The sequence below is a fragment of the Physeter macrocephalus genome, chromosome 16, assembly GCF_002837175.3.
Source record: "Physeter macrocephalus isolate SW-GA chromosome 16, ASM283717v5, whole genome shotgun sequence".
Lineage (NCBI taxonomy): Eukaryota > Metazoa > Chordata > Mammalia > Artiodactyla > Physeteridae > Physeter > Physeter macrocephalus.
This window is the reverse complement of record NC_041229.1, coordinates 44,337,965-44,357,515: the sequence shown is the minus strand read 5'-3', so window position 1 is coordinate 44,357,515 and position 19,551 is coordinate 44,337,965. Positions and strand designations below refer to the sequence as shown.

At 35.8% G+C, this 19,551-nt stretch overlaps 1 protein-coding gene across 5 annotated transcripts in view; it reads right to left on the bottom strand.

Moving 5' to 3' along the window:
- GRM5 (glutamate metabotropic receptor 5) overlaps positions 1-19,099 on the bottom strand; it is a 532,963-nt gene extending 513,864 nt beyond the window's left edge. For all 5 annotated transcript variants that reach the window (XM_024131764.3, XM_024131767.3, XM_024131768.3 and 2 more), the window contains exon 1: positions 18,439-19,099. In XM_024131764.3, the coding sequence (XP_023987532.1) occupies positions 18,439-19,099 (661 nt within the window). The remainder of the gene's footprint in view (positions 1-18,438) is intronic.
- Between the last annotated feature and the right edge of the window lie 452 nt (positions 19,100-19,551).

The window sequence follows — 19,551 nt, the reverse complement described above, 5'->3', positions numbered from 1 at the left end:
ACGGGTTCGTGCCCCGGTCCGGGAAGATCCCACATGCCGCGGAGCGGCTGGGCCCGTGAGCCATGGCCGCTGAGCCTGCGCGTCCGGAGCCTGTGCTCTGCAACGGGAGAGGGCACAGCAGTGAGAGGCCCGTGTACCGCAAAAAAAAAAAAAAAAAATAGAATATTGCTGTTAAATTGGGATCAAGAGCCACTGAGGTCATTAGAAACTCTCTAGTCTCAAGGTGACACAGCCAAGTTTGGAACTCCAGTCCCAGACACGTCAGGGTCTTTCATTGACCAGCCATATATGTTCCATCAGTTCCTTGATGCTCTTTTTCCCTAGGGTGGGTTCCTTAATAAATTTTAAAATATTCATCTTACTCTTGAAGTTGCCCCTCTCATACAAAATGTCTTTTCTCTTAAACCGATGATACTCATTGAAACATTATACAAATAAAGACTCAGGCAGCTAGTCCTGCCATGCTAGAGATATTGGGGGAGGGGTATGCTGAATGGGCCCCTGACAGCACCATCACTACTTTAAAATATCCCCCAGTCTGTCTCTGATTTCAGAATTCATATATCACAAGTAATTATGATATTCTACCAATTAAAGATGCAGCTTGTTTCAGCATTAAATTAGTTATTTGATTTACCTGTTCCAATAAGAGTATTTTGTTTTTCAATTGATACAGAACTTACTAAACACAAAATACCAGCAGACATGTTCACTCCCATCACCATATCGCTTTTTTAGTTCAAAGATCTCAAAATCAAAATAACAAAGTATTTCTATTCTATTCCGATATACTATGGCCAACAATATTGGAAAAATAATGTGTTCTACTTTGTTCAGCTTTTTAATGACGTATTTTCAATTGTTGTTTGTATAACTGGAAAGAACAAATCAAATAGCCTGGGCTATCTATAAGCTTGAAATTTATGAATCAAGCCTTGAAACCTAATATTGGGCCCTAACACTCACTTATAAATTATCTTCTACACCTTGGCCCAGCCCTGCTTTATAGTAGATCCCCTAAATAACCAGAACTGGCTGCTCTATAGATGACTATTTCAAATGACAAGTAATCAAATCAATTCTACACCATGATTAGGCAAATCCTCCACCAAGAAAGATTAATTTCTCTCCTTTTGATGTCTTTCTTTAGCCAGAAATCTATAAGACACTGGCAGGAGTCACTGAAAGCTGAAATTCAAGTATAGTGAGAATATATCTAGAAAGTTTTATTTATGTTATATAGGCTTCCATTTATCCTCCTTCTGCATCTTCGGATGTGAGGATGTGTAGAGTAGCGGGCTATGGGAAAAAGAAACATGAGCAATGCTTTCCTGTTCTGAAGGGTAATCCTCTGTTTGTGTCCCTGACTGCCAGGGAAAAAATGTAGTCTGCTCAAGCGATAATACTTTGTTGGCCAAAGATGAATTGTGAGCTCAGTACTTGAGATGGACACAAACATACGTTTAGAAGTTGCTGAGGGGGCTTCCCTGGTGGCGCAGTGGTTGAGAGTCCGCCTGCCGATGCAGGGGACATGGGTTCGTGCCCCGGTCCGGGAAGATCCCACATGCCGCGGAGCGGCTGGGCCCGTGAGCCATGGCTGCTGAGCCTGTGGGTCCGGAACCTGTGCTCCGCAACGGGAGAGGCCACAGCAGTGAGAGGCCCGCGCACCTCAAAAAAAAAAGGAAAAGGGCTTCATCATACTCCTTCAAGGGGCAGGGACCAGCTTACTCTTACTCCTCATCCTCCACTTTCTCTTTCATAATGGATGATTGCTCACTAGCCATGCCTGGAAATACTTATTTGTTCTATACCTGGCCACTCACTCAACTATCTCAAAGCCTAGTAGCAATTAGTAACCAAGTGATAGTGCCCAACAGGCTACTGCAACAAAGAAAGCCAAGAGAAGTTGGTTTATTAGATAAAATTAGCTTATGAGAAAGTTTGAGATTTTCATACTGGTAAGAAACCCAAAACCCTGAGGTTGCAATACAGACCAGGCTTTCATAAATTAGTTGCCAAGTTAGGTCCTAAAAGGAAAAAATGTCTATATTATTTAGCATATTTATTAGACTATATGGTGATTAAATTCAACTTTGAATAAATGAAACTCAACAAGTATTCATTCAATATCGTATACTCAGAACTGTGACAAATGCAATGAAAGACATCAAAAGAAATTTGTCATCCTTTACTGAAAGAGGATTCCACTCTCATTAATTACAATTAACATCTATGTAACACCTTACTCCAATAGAATTTTTAACAATTCAAATACCAGAATTGAACTACCATACTTTTTAGCTTATATATCAATGACCAAAGTATTTAGTGGCATTAAAAAAAAAAATAAACACGCAACATAATGTCAGGTGTTAAAGAGAAAAAAGTGCCCTGATACATCTCTAATGGGGTTTTTTCTGTTCAAAACATTATAGAATTTATAACAGGAATAAACCTAAGAAGTTAATGAGGAAAAGAGGGCTAATAATTATTTGGTAAAAGCACTACTAAAGGACTTCCCTGGTGGTGCAGTGGTTAAGGATCACTTGCCAATGCAGGGGACATGGGTTCGATCCCTGGTCTGGGAAGATCCCACATGCCGAGAAGCAACTAAGCCCGTGTGCCACAACTACTGAGCCTGCACTCTAGAGCCCATGAGCCACAACTACTGAGCCCGCGTGTTGCAACTACTGAAGCCCGCACGCCTAGAGCCCATGCTCTGCAACAAGAGAAGCCACCGCAATGAGAAGCCCGCGCACCGCAATGAAGAGTAGCCCCCACTCACCGCAACTAGAGAAAACCCATGTGCAGCAACGAAGACCCAACGCAGCCAAAAAAAAAAAATAAATTACTTAAAAAAAAAAGTACTACTAAAATATTTTTGGATTATTCTGTCAGTAGAGTATTTTTTGAGGAATAATAAAATACAACAAGAAGGAAACAATGTGGAAAGAATTAGTGACATATAAGAAAGTTAGATATATTAACCCACCTCTAATAAGTAGGAAAGTTAATAGAAAACTTAGGTTTCCTTAATAATTAGTGATTTATTCCTAAGAGTCTGATACCATTTGATCACAGGTAACATTCAATTTTTCATGCATTTTTTAATAAAGGGATATTTTGTTTCATGTGAGCTATGCCTTGTCTTAGCTTTCTTATGACCAGATGGTTCTTATTTAGAATATTATATGCAGATATGCAAACTGCTTTTTCAATAATAAATATGCCTTATAGATGAGTGAGGTTTGGGATTCCTTTTTCTGAAGATGAATCCAAGTTCTAATTTTACAAAGATTTCTTTTTCAGGTGTATAACACAGTAATTCAATATTTCTATAGATTATACTCCATTTAGAGTTATTACAAAACAATGGTTGTATTTCCCTGTGCATATATATATATATATATATATATATATGCAACAAGGATGTGTGTGGGTGTGTGTATATATATATATATATATACAGCACTAATATATACATATATTAGTATGTATCTCTCAATCCCATACCCTTGTCTTGCCCCTTCCCTTTTCCTCTCCCCAATGGTAACCATTAGTTTGTTCTCTATATCTGTGGGTCTGTTTCTGTTGTTATTTACAATCATTTATTTTTTAGATTCTACATATAAGTGATAACATACAGTATTTCTCTTTCCCTATCTGACTTATTTCAATGAGCATAATACTCTCTAGGTTCAGCCATGTTGTTGTAAATGGCAGAATTCCATTCTTTTTTATGGCTGAATAATATCCCTGTGTGTGTGTGAGTATACGTATATCACATCTTCTTTATTCATTCATCTGTTGATAGACACTTAGGCTGCTTCCATATCTTGGTTATTGTAAATAATGCTGCTATGAACATTGGAGTGCATGTATCTTTCTCAATTACTGTTTTCCTTTCATTTGCATATATACCCAGGAGTGGAATTGCTGGATCTTATGGTAATCCTACTTTTAGTTTTTTGAGGAACCTGAATACCTTTTTCCAGAGTGGCTGCACCAGTTTACATTTCCACCAACAACGTACAAGGGTTCCCTTTTCTCCATATCCCCACCAACATTTATTATTTGTGTTCATTTTGAAGATAGCACTCTGACAGGTGTGAGGTGATATCTAGTTGTGGTTTCAATTCACATTTTTCTGACCATTAGCAATGTTGAGCAACTTTTATGAGCCTGTTGGCCATCTGAATGTCTTCTTTGGAAAAATGTTTATTCAAGTCTTCTGCCCATTTTTGTAATCTGGTTGTTTGTCTATTTGATATTGAGTTGTACGAACTGTTTATATAGTTTGAATATTAATCCCTTACTGATCATATCATTTGCAAATATTTTCTCTCATTCAGTAGCTTGTCTTTTCATTTTGTAAATAGTTTCCTTTGCTGTGCAAAAGCCTTAACTTTAATTAGGTCCCATTTGTTTATTTTTGCTTTTATATCTTTTGCCGTAGGAGACAGAACCAAACGAAATTGCTATAATTTATTTCAAAGAGTGTTTTGCCTATGTTTTCTTCTAGGAGTTTTAATAATATGTATGTGTATGGTTAAGAGTGGGACTTATGAAGGAAGATTAAAGGATGACTTACCGTAGAGGTAAGGTCTCTATGATACCTTATTAACAATCTCATACTTGGTGCATGAACACTTTATATATTTAAACCTTCAAAATTTATTTTACAGTACCAAAAACTTTATTTTGAATGCACCTTTGATAGGGTTATACATGGGCAGGGAGAAATGCAATGTTTTGCTTCCTAAGCAAGCTAGTGGTTAGTTAAATATACTTATATTACCTGAACTTTTATGCCAGCAATTATTTATTTAAAAAATTTATACTCTTGCTGTATTATACATTTAAAGAGTCATAAATATTGAATCTTAAAAATTGTTCATACCCTTTCAAGTTAATACAGGAATTTAATCTTCCTTCTTACTTGTGGTCTTTGTAGTTGTTGTTGTTAATTTAGCTAAGAAAATTTTTTTAAACACAAAGGTAAATAACACATAAAATGTTCATTTATATGCTTTTTATAATTGTAAAAAATAAAAACAGTCTAAGGGCCCCCAAATCTGTAATTTGTGGAAAAAAGGATATTAGATAGCCATGGTTAATAATGTTCATAAAGGACATGGAAAATATGGGAAAATGTTCTCTTTACAATGCTAAGTTTAAAAATGTGAACAAAAAATACAAAATTGTGTATAACTAGCATTAAAATTGGTTATAACTAGTTATTAACATAGTGCATAAGTAAGATAAAAAGAAATAAAAATGTTTTATTTCTGTTGCATTATTAATGATCTTTAAAATTATTTGTTTCTTTTCCAAATGTTAAATAATATCTATGTATTACTTTTGTATTTGGAAATAATGTATGTTTTTAAATATATCATTTGTGCCCTCCTTATTTTCACTTAGTATCATTTAGGTTGTTTTTAGACACCAGAATGAGAGGATGGGAATACTTCAAAGTGCAAATGTAACCCAGGGAGTTACATTTGAACCCATCACTAGGCCAAAAAAAACCATAATTATAATAAGCAAATTAGTATTAACAGATGATATTTACTGATTGCCTGCTATGAACTACACACCATAAATAAGTGTTTTATATATTTTAAAAGGCTCATATAATTTGCACAATAGATAGTTGATGTAGGTCAACCATTATTCTCATTTTCTGTGACTCAGTTTCCTCATCTATAAAACTGAGATAATAATGGTACTACCTCATAAGATTGATGTATCAAATGAATCCATGTATGTACAAATACTCAGAAAAGTGCCTGGACACCTGGTGAATGCCCTGCAACTGTCCTCTACCATCATCATCACCATCAATATCGGCAATCATTGAACAACTGATGAAGCTGAGATTTACAGAGGTTAAGTAACTTGCTCAAATTTTGGTCCCTTTAACCACAGAGTCTAAGCCCTTAAAATCAATCAATAAATAAAGCTTTCAATTATAATGAAAAGACAGGTGCTTGTAAAACTGAGTGTCTTTAAAATAAAAATTCTCTGAATATTAAGCTTACTTTCCAATTGGTGTCCTGGCACGAGAAGCTCTGAGACCTTAGACGAGTTACTTAAATTTCTAAAACCTGAGTTTCTCTTTTCAAAAACTGCCGTTGAAAAGAGAACGCAAAATAAAAACAGCCAAGATTTTTTGAACTGTTATTGTTACAGTTATTGTTACTGTTTTTATCGTGGTGAAAATATCATTAATGAAGTCTTTGCTTAGCATCTAATTTTCACAGTACTGTACTCAATATTTTGTAAAAGCATAGTTCGAGCATACAGATCTTGGCACACGGTGAGTGTTCATTTTATATTTAATTAATTAATATATCAGGCAGCTTTAGATTAACAAAGTGCATTAACTGATTATTCAATTGACCATCATAACAAAACATGAGTACAGAAAGTGCAGATATAGCCTTCTGACATCTTGTAAATGAGGATCCGTGTATTCAGAAAGGTTCAATGAACCGCCCAAGGTCATCCCAAAGTGGGAAATCAAATATGGTCTCTGGAATAATTCCAAGATTAATGCTGTTTCCACTGATCTCAAAACCAATACTTTGATGCGCTACCTGGATCAAAAGTCAAGTTATCCATATTCAAATTCAGTCACTTCAGCATGAGTTTCTGCTCTTCATCAGGAATGGGTAAGTCTCATTTCAGTTGCCTTTCAACAGAAATTTGTACAACTTCTGAAAGTATATTCATGGCCACTTTATTGTATATTAAAAACTTGACAGCTTATTTTTCTTCTTCATGTTTCTAAGTGATATTCTTTCTTTCTACTGATGGAACAAGTGTTACACTCTCCCCAGCCTCTTTAAACCTTCTAATCAGATGCAATAATTTGCTGTCTTCTGACAGAGTGAAGGTAAAACAAAGGCACGTAATAGACTTTGAGGCTAGGAGAGAAATTTCCTGCCAAGTAAACCCAAATCATTATTCCCTATAGACATAAAGTAACACAGCCTCCTTCAAGGAAGGCATTTTTCAAGTAAGTGAAACCAATTCAGTACAATCATTAATTCTACTGATTACTCAAAAGAACTTGAAACATTTTAGAAGAGTTTAAGACTCTGAAAAGACTCAGAGAAGAGGGAGAGCTTTGAGAATTTCAAGAAAGAAGCAGATACCAAGTAACATCAAAATCAGAGATAGGTTTGAGATTATGAATAATTTCAATCAAAGAATGTTAAGTTTGTACCAAGAAAAATGTAGTATGATTAAAAGGGAGAAAAAGTGTTTAAGTTTTCCTAGGGTTCCACATAAATAATTAGGTAATTTTCAGAAGTCTAAAATTCAAAAAAAGGAATTATCTCAATTTTGTTAAACAAGCCAGAGAATGTCATAATTACTTGTGACAATGTATTTTATAATTTATTGTTTGAGGTTGCCTGCTATATCCATTAGTGAGGGAGATTAAAATCTTTCCTTTTCATAAAAAAAATATTTTATTGGCACCTAAATCAGGCTTCCTATCTTGAATGGAACAAAAACTTCATACTAGACCAGGGGGCATTAAACAGTATAAACAAAAGCATAACTAGGTTACCTGTGATGCTTCACATGGCTCCCCTCAATTCCAGAATATTAAGCACAAGGCAAGTATAAAATCATATTGTGTTAAACAAAAAGGATGACACACTGCTTTTTTCTTTTTCTTATTTTTTTTTTCTTCCAACAGAGATATCCATCCCTATTCACCTTAGTCATGTAAACATCCTGCTTCTAGGAGCACATATCTCACTTGTATTATTTGGTAAGGACTGGTAAGTGGAGATTGTTTTGAGAAAAAAAATCATTAAACTCTATAATTTTCCAAATTACACTTAATAAAGACTTCTTTCGGGCTTCCCTGGTGGAGCAGTGGTTGAGAGTCCGCCTGCCGATGCGGGGGACACGGGTTCGTGCCCCGGTCCGGGAAGATCCCACATGCCGCGGAGCGGCTGGGCCCGTGAGCCATGGCCGCTGAGCCTGTGCGGCCGGAGCCCGTGCTCCGCAACGGGAGAGGCCACAACAGTGAGAGGCCTGTGTACGCAAAAAAAAAAAAAAAGTTCTTTCTTTCAATCTAGTTGCTTAATACACTCATTCCTTGCCATACAGGTGTCACTTTATGGGTTCCTGCTTACACATAACCCTATTCTTTCTATAAAGGTACATTTTATATTAGTATGAGACCAGGGCTTGGTACGCATCTGAGAAAAGCCATGCGCTGACAAGTGCTTCCATCTTACTTTTTTCATAGTGTGTACAACAGAGTCTAGCACGTAACATACTCCCAATAAATATGTTTAAACTAATGAGTAAATTAATTTACTTGTTGTAGCATCACATGGACCTCAAGCTCTATTAGGTATGCTTTTATATACTACATAGTTGTATTGAAACATATTGTACTTTGTCAAAAATTTATATTTTGTGTAAAATTTTCTCTCAAATCATCAAAAATTTTGCTACCAGTTTTTCAATTATTTTTATAATTTCATGCAATTCAGCAAATGAAAGTACTTCCAAACCGCCAAATAATTTGGAATTTTCCTATTTTATTAGTTATCAATAACAGTTTACTATTATCAGTTATATACAAATATAAATTTATGTAATTAATATTGCCAGTTTGATTCTTCAGCATATATTTTTTAATAAAACCTAAAGTTTCAACATTAAATGTAAGGAAAATTAATTATTGTTTATATTCTCACTCTGAATAAAGTGAGAATGAATTATGCTCATGTAATAAGGGATGAGTGTACTAACTTGGGAACTGAAAAGAACCAAATTAAATTTGATTACAAATAATATAGCCAGATTGCTTGTTTAATTTTTTTCAGTGTCTTGATATAATTTTTCCTCTCTTTTCTCAATTTAGTTCAATAAAACATATTAACAGCTTCATTTTTAATTTAAATTTTTTCAAATTCCATGAAATTGAAATTAAACTAACACGATACTTCAATATGTCTTACTTATATATTTCTCCAGCTTCTAAGGGATAAAAAGCCACCATATGACAATGCAATAATACAATTTTCCTTAATAATAAATGGCCCTCTACTCTCATAAAGGAGAATCAAGGCTTGAAATCCTAACCCACATCTGGTGAAAAGCAGATATAGAACTTTGGAAAAGAAGTATATAACCAAAGAAATATGAAGAAGGTTTATGAAGAAATTGTCAAAGGCACAAATACTTCTGTTTTTAGAATCCTTGAGAAAAGGAACAAGGACATACCCTTTTTACTCTATTTATAGTCTATCTACTTTTCATTGTAGCTATGGGTAGGGCTGACTTTCAGATAATATGAATAATAATATACTAATGATAGCATAAACATCTATATCTTGATACCACTTCATAGATTATAAAAAACAGATAATTTCTGATAACACATTAAATAATTGATGAATAAGTTATTATTACTGTCATTGTTATATCTGAGCTATAATGATGTGTAAGAGAGCATCAGTTGTGTTTTCAAACTAGTATAGCTAGTAAATATAGTCTGTTTTCTTTCCAAGGTCCATATTATATCCTTTTGTCTTTAAACTCAAGCCTATGGCATGCCTCAATGTGCTACAACTTAGCTTTCATTAACAAAGTTGCAGTTACTGACTAGTGAAGGGGCTGGAGCATCTCCAATTTGAAATTTACAAAGAAGTTATATAACCATTGGGCAAAATTATTTTTTTTTACTACAAAAGATATTCGTGCTTTTTATAAAAGTGACAAATCAGAAGTGCTTAAAATACAGCATTAATTTTCCATCTTCAACCTCCTGTTTCCATGCCCCCGTCCCCTCCCCACACACGCTGAAGATTATGGTGTTAACAGTCTAGCAGCTCTGGGACTTTCCAGACCTTGTTCATTTTACTACACCATAATGCATCTCAGCACTTGGAGGAGAGGTGGTAGGATGTAGTTATAATTGTTCCAAAGCACTAAGCATCCTATGTTGTAATATATGATTACAGACTCAATTTCCAAAAGGAAAATTGGGAAGAATCTAAAACTCACTACATTTACTGGTCACTTTCCTGGCTAATTTTGCATTTCATTCAATAATCAATTTTAACTAAGCAAAGCCAAACTGAAACATTATTGATGGGTTTTTCCTCATGTCCAAGATAAGGCAAGGCAAGTCCTTGGCAGGCTAATTTAGAAGGTACTTATTGAACTCTCTGTGCCAAACTTAACAATAACTGCTTTGTATTTACTTTTCACAACCGTCTTATGGGGCAGGTATTATTATCTCAGTTTAATAATGATGAAATTAAATTAACTTACTTGTGCAAAGTCCCTCTAACTAGCAAGAATATTAATCAGGATTTTCATTCAAACCTGCCTGTGTTCATACTACTGCTTAAAGTGATTCCAAAGGGTTAAGAAACTAAATTCCTGAGATGTCCATGTCTTTGCAACAAACTGAATTTAAGGTCATGACTCCACTGTAGCTTGCCTATTTCATGAAACAACTTTTACTTCTAAAAGCGCTGTCTCACGTCTTACCTCACTTTATTTTACTAATGGTATTTGGCCTGATCTTCACGTTCTAAAGAGACCTTAAATTTAGACTTGACTATATTATCAAATGAAAAGACATATAATCATTGGAAACTCAGAAAACTGAAATAAGACTGTCACTTTATATGTTTAATTATTATTATTATTCTATATAACCAAGGAATCACCTTATAAATAGTGTAACTACATCACATTGTATTTTATGTGTTTATGTGTATGCATGTGTTGGAGGGGGTTAGATGTGTTAATGTGTTATATATAAACTTTTAATACCAAAATTATATAATACCTTTTGGCATTTATTTCTTAATATACTGGATTGGGATACTCAAAAAATAAAATGTTCCTATGCTTGTCTTGATCTCTGATAAAAACTAGGACTGGGAACTTGCCTTCAACCTCCTGTACTAGTGTCCTCGACACTGTCCTATATTGATGCTTATGCCATTTATCATTAACCATATACGAATTATTTTTATTTTGCTCAAAGTCTCTACCATTTCCCACCACGGATACTTTGGAATTCTTGCTTGTTCTTAATAATAAGGCTTAAGATCCACGCATCTAGGAGAGACAAACCAAATGACATTGTCACAGAAGAATAAACCTTTGTATGTGACTTGCATTTCTCTAGCAAATAAAAAAATTAACAATGTTAAAGAGAAAAGTAGAGTAAGTTGCTTTTAAGCTTTTTTTTAAGCTGTAAGACATAGTAAGAAAAACACTGTAAATGGTAACCATAGTACACATATGGCTATATGCAACTAAAATAAAAATTTACAGAGCAATATCTACTCTTACTATCATGTAATATACTGATATTTATATTCTACTCTATCCTATTTTATTCTACTGTCTACTAACTGCTGGTCTCAGGCCACTAAATTGGTTTCACAATTAATTCATGGGTTGTGATGTACTTTTTGAAACAACACTGACTAGATATTCTCTCTTTTTAAAAAATCCTTTGTGAAAAATGATGCATAAAATGCATCACTGGGGCACGATCTCTGGTTTTAAAGTCCCCTAAGATAAACATATCTGACTATCACATCTCTTGCCAAAAAGTATCCTCAATTCAACATTTGGTTAAATTGAGAAGTCTTTCTGGAGTATTTGCAAATGTGCCAAGATGAGATTTTATAACTCCTAGTTCTGATGAATTCCAAAGAAGTTTTTTTATACATAAGGCTACAGCATTTAACAATATGTCTTCCTGCTTTTAAAAACTTTGTACCATACGGTTTCCTCCCATAATTGGCATCTGAAGGACGGATTGTGGCGTCTGCAATGGAGATGAGAATAGAAACAACCTACAGTCTGTACTTATCATCAGGCTCACAAAAAGGTCTTCTGTGAGGTTAACTTGTTGCCACATGCCTCCTCCTTAATTTATTTTCTTTTTACTGTAATTAAATCCTTCCAGGGGAACAAGGAATGGTGTTGCTTTCAAAGCCAGAAAAAAAGACACATGAAATATGCTCAAAAGATTTTCTCAGAAGGGAAATGAATAGTGTCTTCTTATTTCCTATGGAGGGAAGAGAATGAGTAGATGTGCATTCTACTTGTCCTTGAAGCCACAGCTACCCCAGTATACAGGGAGCGAGTTTGGACTTAATTAAAAAGAGTTGGCCTTGGGTTCAACTTTTGCTCTGTCACTAAGTAGCTACAGTATTATGCGAGAAAAATCACTTTCTCTTTCCATACCTATTCTCTAACTTAAAAAATGGTAACTTTATCAGACTGTGTTATGGGATAAATGAATCAAGTAGAAAATTAATGACATATAGTATAAATGACCATGTTTTAACATACAGAATAATAGAATCTCAATTAAACAACATTTGGTTGTCAAGAAAGGGAGTTACCAAAAGGACAAATAATCCAACTCCTTCATCTCCCAACTGAGGTTTAAGTTCATTTTTCCAGATCCCCTCCATGTGGTTATGTATTCCAGGCTTGTGCACAGGAGTTACCAAGAATTTAACTCACTACCTCCTAAGAGAGGCAATTCTTTCACTGAATGTGGAAACAAAATTTTGGACAGGAATCTTGAGTTGTGAGACGCAACTTTGTTAACAATCATGTACAAGTAAGGCCAAATTACTTGTCCATACTGTTTCCTCAAATGTAAGATAAAGGGGTTATTAAATGCTTACCTAAGACACTTCACACTGTTAACACAATGTTAACATTCTATAGAACTAACAGTAGTTTTTGCGTCTGAATTATCATCATGACCATCTGAAAAGTCATCTCAACTCTCAACACTATTCAACCCCTGAAGAAACAAAATGAAATCCCCTTAAAAAGTACTCAGTAGGGCCCATACCGACGTTTCTCATCTTTCCAAACTAAATTGTTATCTTGATATAATCACAGTTAGTAGAAAAGGTGTGATGGAAAAAGTGTGTTCCCACTTTTTAGAAGGTAAACTAAACACATAGACTATGAATCACATTCAAGGTCTTTCAACCAAAGCTTGATTGTTATCAACTTTTAAAATAATTGATGGAAAAACCGTATCACAGCCTGAAAGTTAGACAATGTTTTAATGATGTCACATTACCAGTACCACTTACTGGTACATTTTTCCCCCAGAGCATCACTGAGATGTTTTTTTGGCTAGAAAAAATTAGCATTCCTTTATCATTAGATGGAAGTAACAAATTCAAGAACCAATGCAAACAAAAAAGGGAGGTGGGTGTGAATAGCATTTTACAATTAATCAAGGGAGGCATTTTGGCACCTCATTTTTATAAAGAAGCAAAACTGTGAAAAATTACAAGTGCCTTCTATTTATCCACATGCTATATATTCATTAAGTGTGAGCTGGATACTACTTTAACACAAATACACTCATTCACCAAATAGTCTTTGAGCACCTATCATATGCTAGGCACTCTGACAGGCCCTGGGTAGGTACAGTGGAGTTTCAACTAACGTCAGCAAAAACTGTGAAGTGTGAAAATCCTGTAAGTCACCCATAAAGTACAGTATGTATGGTTTGTGGCAATTTGTAATTACTTTCCTCAATGAAACTGAGCTATATCAAGGGGAAGCATGTAATAATGGAATATATGCAAGTGTCTGACTACTTAAAGCATCCAAACTTTAAGGAAGTTATCAAACCTCTAGCTTTGAACCAGAAGTATGGGTGAAACATGTTCTTTCTTGCCCACAGCAGTTATTCCATTGAAATCTCAAAAATATTAATGCATGTTAATACATTTATTTTGTTTTGATTTTGAAGTTTAAACATTGCCGTAGTATCCTATTTGGGAGGGGGGGTTCAAGTTTAGTCATTGGGATGAAAATGCTTATACTGGACTCTACCTTGAAGGTATTTATTATTGCACATGAATTTATGGTTAGGTAGGTAATGTTTATAGTTTCAGTTAGGATATATTATGTGATTGAAATTGACTGTGGGTCAGGAAGGCAACTGTGTGGCTCTTCACTGGGTGCTCTCACATAGCTGAGGTCAAGTGGTCTACGACGGCCTCATCTGGAAAACCTGGCAGCACTCATCCTTCACAAGGTGATGACAGGGTTCTAAGACAGACAGACTAGGAAAAAAGTCTTCATTTCCACCAAATTCTATTGACCAAAGCAGTCACATGGCTAGTGCTGCATGAGAGTGGAAGGGAACTATTAAGTTACAAAGCAAAGGGGTCATCAGTGGAAATCATCAGAGCCAAAGCAATGGATCTGCCACACCCTAAACAGGCAAGCACCATAGACTCTGTACTATCATGGGCACATGTACCAAGGTTTCCCAATGTATGGAGGCAAAGGACCCCTTAAATTCTCTTAGAGCAGAGACAGTGGCAACTGGACTGTCTCCTTTACAAAGAATACAATTTTTTTTCTTCTCAGTTACTGCACGCTCCTTTCACAGCTGCAGAGCTAGAGTGGTTTGTATTTTGTTTCTTTTTTTGTTTTCATACATTTAATCTCCTTGCCTCGAAGGCCTAGACGATATGTGTGCATAATAGAACAAGCCACCGTAAATAGACAGTCCTGTAGCCTACGGAGAAACATAAGCCAAGGAAATGCAAGTGGAGGAGATTAACCTTGAAGCTGAAACCCAAGGCTCCTGCGCTTGTGCTCTCCTCTGAAATTCTGCGACGCCACACACGTTCTCAAAGGAACATCTTGTGTTAGCTGCCAAGAGGACTGAGAGACAGAGTGCCGCACGTTTAGGTATAAAGTAAATGGGCAACGTGGGGGAACAAAGAGCTTTTTGAAATTAAGACAATGTCTTTTTATAGCCCTCAATGCCTGGGTGAAAGCATTTGGAAATTTCCATACTCTTCAAGAAAGAAGAATATCAACTGAGTGAAAAAAGGTAATTATACAGACATGGGCCTAAGTTCGAGATACTGAGGTAGGGTGATCTAGGGCTAAAGAGAACTGTCCCAATCCAGCCATAGAAAGAGGCTCAAGTAAGAACTGGTATTGTCATTTCATGGGAAGTCCCGCAGGGGGCTTCCTGAAGGGCCAGACAACAGAAACCCAGGCATCACCTTGGGGACTTCCACAGTACCCAGCAGAGCTGTATCTTGTTACTCAAGCACTTTTCTGATCCTGGAGGTAAATTTTACCTTGTAAAACTTCCTACTCCACTGCTCCTATGCCGATAAATTTTAAGACATAATACCATGTAACCTCACTAACCACTTACTTGCTGAGGATCCAAGCAATATAAATACCTCTTGATTAAACCACATAAAACAATAAACCAAAAAGCATTTCTTCCACTCTTCAATGTTTGTATTCAAAGTTTGTTCTCTCCTAAATTCTGGTGGTATCTTCCAAATATTTTGCCCAAATTTGTCAACAAAATTTCTATTGGTCTATTTTTGAAAAAATAATTAAATTTGCCTGAATTTGGCAATAAGTTTTTATTGACTTTTTTTGCCCACAAATAGAATATTTTCTTTTAATTATTATGTTGCAATAGGTAGTCTATGTTTGTAATACACAACTTCAAATGTTTGCATGTAGAAATTATATAAAAGAAAGTCTCTTCCATTCCACCCTATTCCTTAACTCCTTAGAATTCCTACCCAGAAGGAGCAACTATTATCAGTTTTGCTCTTCTCTGAGAACAAGTCCATGAATATTCAATCAAATGATTTTTACAAACTCCATTTTATACATATAACATACCATTTACATAGAACTGTGCTTTGCTTTTTTCACTTAAAATGATCTTGGAGATCATTATGATCTCATTACCTATGGAGTGTCTCATTCATTTTAATAGCTACCTAATAATATACTTTATGGATGCATTATAATTTATTTTATTGTATCACTCAGTACAGGAATATAATTAGGTTGAAAAAAAACAGATTAAATTAGTAAGAGTCAAAGGTCATGATGATGAGTTTCTCTTTGAACACAATCTTGGATTAGCATCTCCTACAGACTGACCAAGGCCTACTCTTCTGAAGCTAGATGGACGTTCCTAATGAAATTTATGATTGATCTGAGGTAAACCAAACATAGCTTCATCCTTGATCTCTTGCAAACATATTTTTTTACTTTCTCACCTTCTCATATTTCCTCATGGCCTTTACTGGAAACTCATGCCTTCTTAATTTTCACCAGTTGTCAGTATTCTTCCTCTTAAAATTCCACTGTCAAATTCATTTCCTTCTCTCAGACTTCCACTATGGTGTCCTTCACCATAGAGCAGGATGTGATTTTTTTCTCCTTCAATTTACTTGAGAAACATTTGTAACTCCGTGTCATCTTGAATTATGGTTATGGAAGTATTAGTGCATGTTCCATCTCCTTTGCCAGACTGCATGCCCACTGAGGGTGGTAATGTATAAAACATAGGGCTGTCCTTCACAGGACTATTAGAGCCTTTTGTATATTTTGACTTAATAAATATGTGCTGCATAAATATATATCCTCTGGGTGTGATTCTATTGGATTCTGCTGAATTATAATAGGGCACTGAATTAGCAGTTAGTAGCTATGAGCCCTCCTCCTGCCTCTGAAGTTGCTATTAGGTAGTTATTGGATGAACTACATAAACTCTTAAAACATTCATATTTTAAAAATGGAATAAAACATCTGGATTATCTAGATCACTGCTTGTTGTGAGAATCAAATGAAATAGTGGTTTTATAAGAAAAATCTCAGCATTAGGAAAAAAATAATCAAAGGTCTCCTAGTCCAATGACCTATCCATTGATCAAAATCTCTATATATCAACATCTTTGTACGTAAACCATAAACTTATGTATGAAAATTTCCAGAGGCATAGACGTCTCAATCCAGTATAGAAGGCCATTTTATGTTTGTGCAGCTCTGAGTATTGTTAAGAGTGGCCATACGGTGAAATCCATGTTATGTCACTTGACAATGAAAAGTTTGCTATATCTAGTTGGTGACAGGCTCCCAATCTCTGAAGTAGTCTTATTCTGGTCATTTCATTAATTTCCCAATAACTCAATCCCACATTTACAAGATTAGATTGTTTGGAACACACTGACAGTATTACTGCAGAATTTAAAAATCTCAACTGAGATTTGAACCTCACAAACATTCGAATCTCAGCTCTTTCACTTAATTCTTGACATTAGGCATGTGGCTTACATTTTCTATGCTTCAGTTCCCTCATTTGTAAAGTGGGGATCAAAATGTAATCTATCTCATAGGTTTGTTTGAGTACTATCAATAAATATCTTTATAGAATATATATATGAAAAAACCCTTTTCATAGTGCCTCAGTAGTTGATAGCTAAAATTAACTTTCAATGTTATTCTCAGGTCAATTGATCCAACTGAAATGACTTTGTATAATGTATCAATGTGTCCATATTGGCTATATTGGATGAAATATACTTACACAAGAGATTAAATGATATGAATATATTATTATTTGATTTTATTTTAAGAAATAAAAAAATTTAAAAAACAGGAAAAAATAAATTAATTTTTTAAAAAAAGTAAAAATCTCAACTAATCCTAACAATGATCTAATGAGCTATACAAAGTCTTGTGTACCTTCTTCGGTGTACTGTAGTGTTTAGCATAGGCAGTACGCTGTCCTAGAAAGAGTGTTACATAATGAGGAAGCCTCACGATTTGGGTATCTTAACCTCTGTAGGTCAAATCAAACCTATCCCAAAGAGCGTTGGTTGAGAACTAACAAATAATGTATACAAACGCATTTGAAAAGCACCATCAACGATAATAAGGGCTAATACTATTATTATCTGCCATAGAACCTCAGTCATATTTTCCTTCCTCACTATGATTTCCACATAAAGAAGCAATAAATTTCAAAGCAAACTAATGCTGAATTATTAAAACTTATATTTCCTGAGAATGTCCTATACAAGGATAGAACTAATTCATACACATCTCCATTTCAGATTTAACTATACACTCTATTGAAAAATAGTTGTAAGACTAAACTGTTTGGTAATTTTCTATTACAACATACCTGGGCCAGAACTGGCTGCCTTCAGGCCTTATGTGTATTTATGTGTACCTTCCTTTACCTATCAGAAACTCTCAGGTACTCAGAGCAACCTTACAGTGTTAAAATGTAAGGAGTTCAAAGAAGATCTAGAAATCTTAAAAATCCCTATCATCGTTACAGAAGATGTACAAATAATGTAATACGTAAACCAAAAAAAAGTATCCATTTTACCAACTGATGGTCACATAATCACTAATATTAGCTTATATCTACGTTGCTCTAGACATCTGCCATCCCGTCCCTTCTTATATAACTGGTATAACTGAGCCACTCAAAAGATCTCAAATAATTGGGACAATTTTAGCCCTCCAAAACTTGAAAGTTTAACTGGGAAGCTACCAGGTGCACAAGACATACTCGATGTAAAGAAAACTTACCTTCTGTGTGCACCGCTGACACATAGGTCCAGTTGTACCTCTTCACTATGTCCACCATGGCCCGTGCCTGCTGGGCATCTGAAGGCACGACCCTCATGAAGTACTTGAACAGAGTTTTGTCGCTCAGATCCATGCTTGTTGCCGAGTAAGCAATTTGAGGTATGTTGAAAAGCTGGAGCAAGTTCTGGACCTGAATGGCCACAGAACTGGAGCCAGGCCCGATGACCCCTACTATGGGCTTCTTGGAGCGGAAGGAAGAGGAAGAGCCATCCACACAGCGTACCAAGCCTTCTTCTTCTTCTGAAGAAATGAGGGAGTCCCTTATAAACTCAATGCTCTGCTCTAGGGCCACGGCCGAATGCCAGCAGGAGTCCCTGATCTCGCAGCCCAGGGTGATGTTGGGCAAGAGCGTGGGGTCTGAGTTGATCCTTTCCAGAGTGTGCAGCATGGCCTCCACCCTCTGAATGCCATACTGTTCACGAACTGCCCCACACTTCCGCTCATGAACTTTGTCCACAGTGGGCTGGTGGTGGACAGAAAAGAGAGCCCCGATAATGATGTCACCAGGCATGTGAGCCACCACCCTCCTCTCACTGGACTGTGCGCTCCCACGGACATCTTCTTTCAAAAGCAGGACTGACAGGATCAACAGAAGGGCCATTTTAGAAAAGGAGTTCAAGCTAATAAAGACAGCATGGTGGGGAAAATTTAGGAGAGTTCTGAGAGATAGAATCCAGTGATGTCCTATGGTGAGCGGCAAACCAAACAACCGCCAGTGATTTAGATGTGCTCTCTAAAGGACCACCATGTCCCCAGGGACCATTTAGTTAGATGCATCCATGTGATCATGATCTTCAAAACCTGGGGGAAAAAAATAGAATGGGGATTTAACAACCTAAGTGCAACTGGTTTGGGAAGCTCGAACAGTCTATGCTAATAGAGAAAGAGAGGTCTTTCTGATGTAGATAACTTGAAAACAAGAATCCAAAAATCTTTCTGACTCTTTTTTGCCTGTCTCCATTGTGATTCTGTGATTTGATAAAAACAGCTGATACAGCTTCTTGATCCTACCTGGCTTAGGTTAATATTTTTTTCATTTGTTCATCTGGAGTA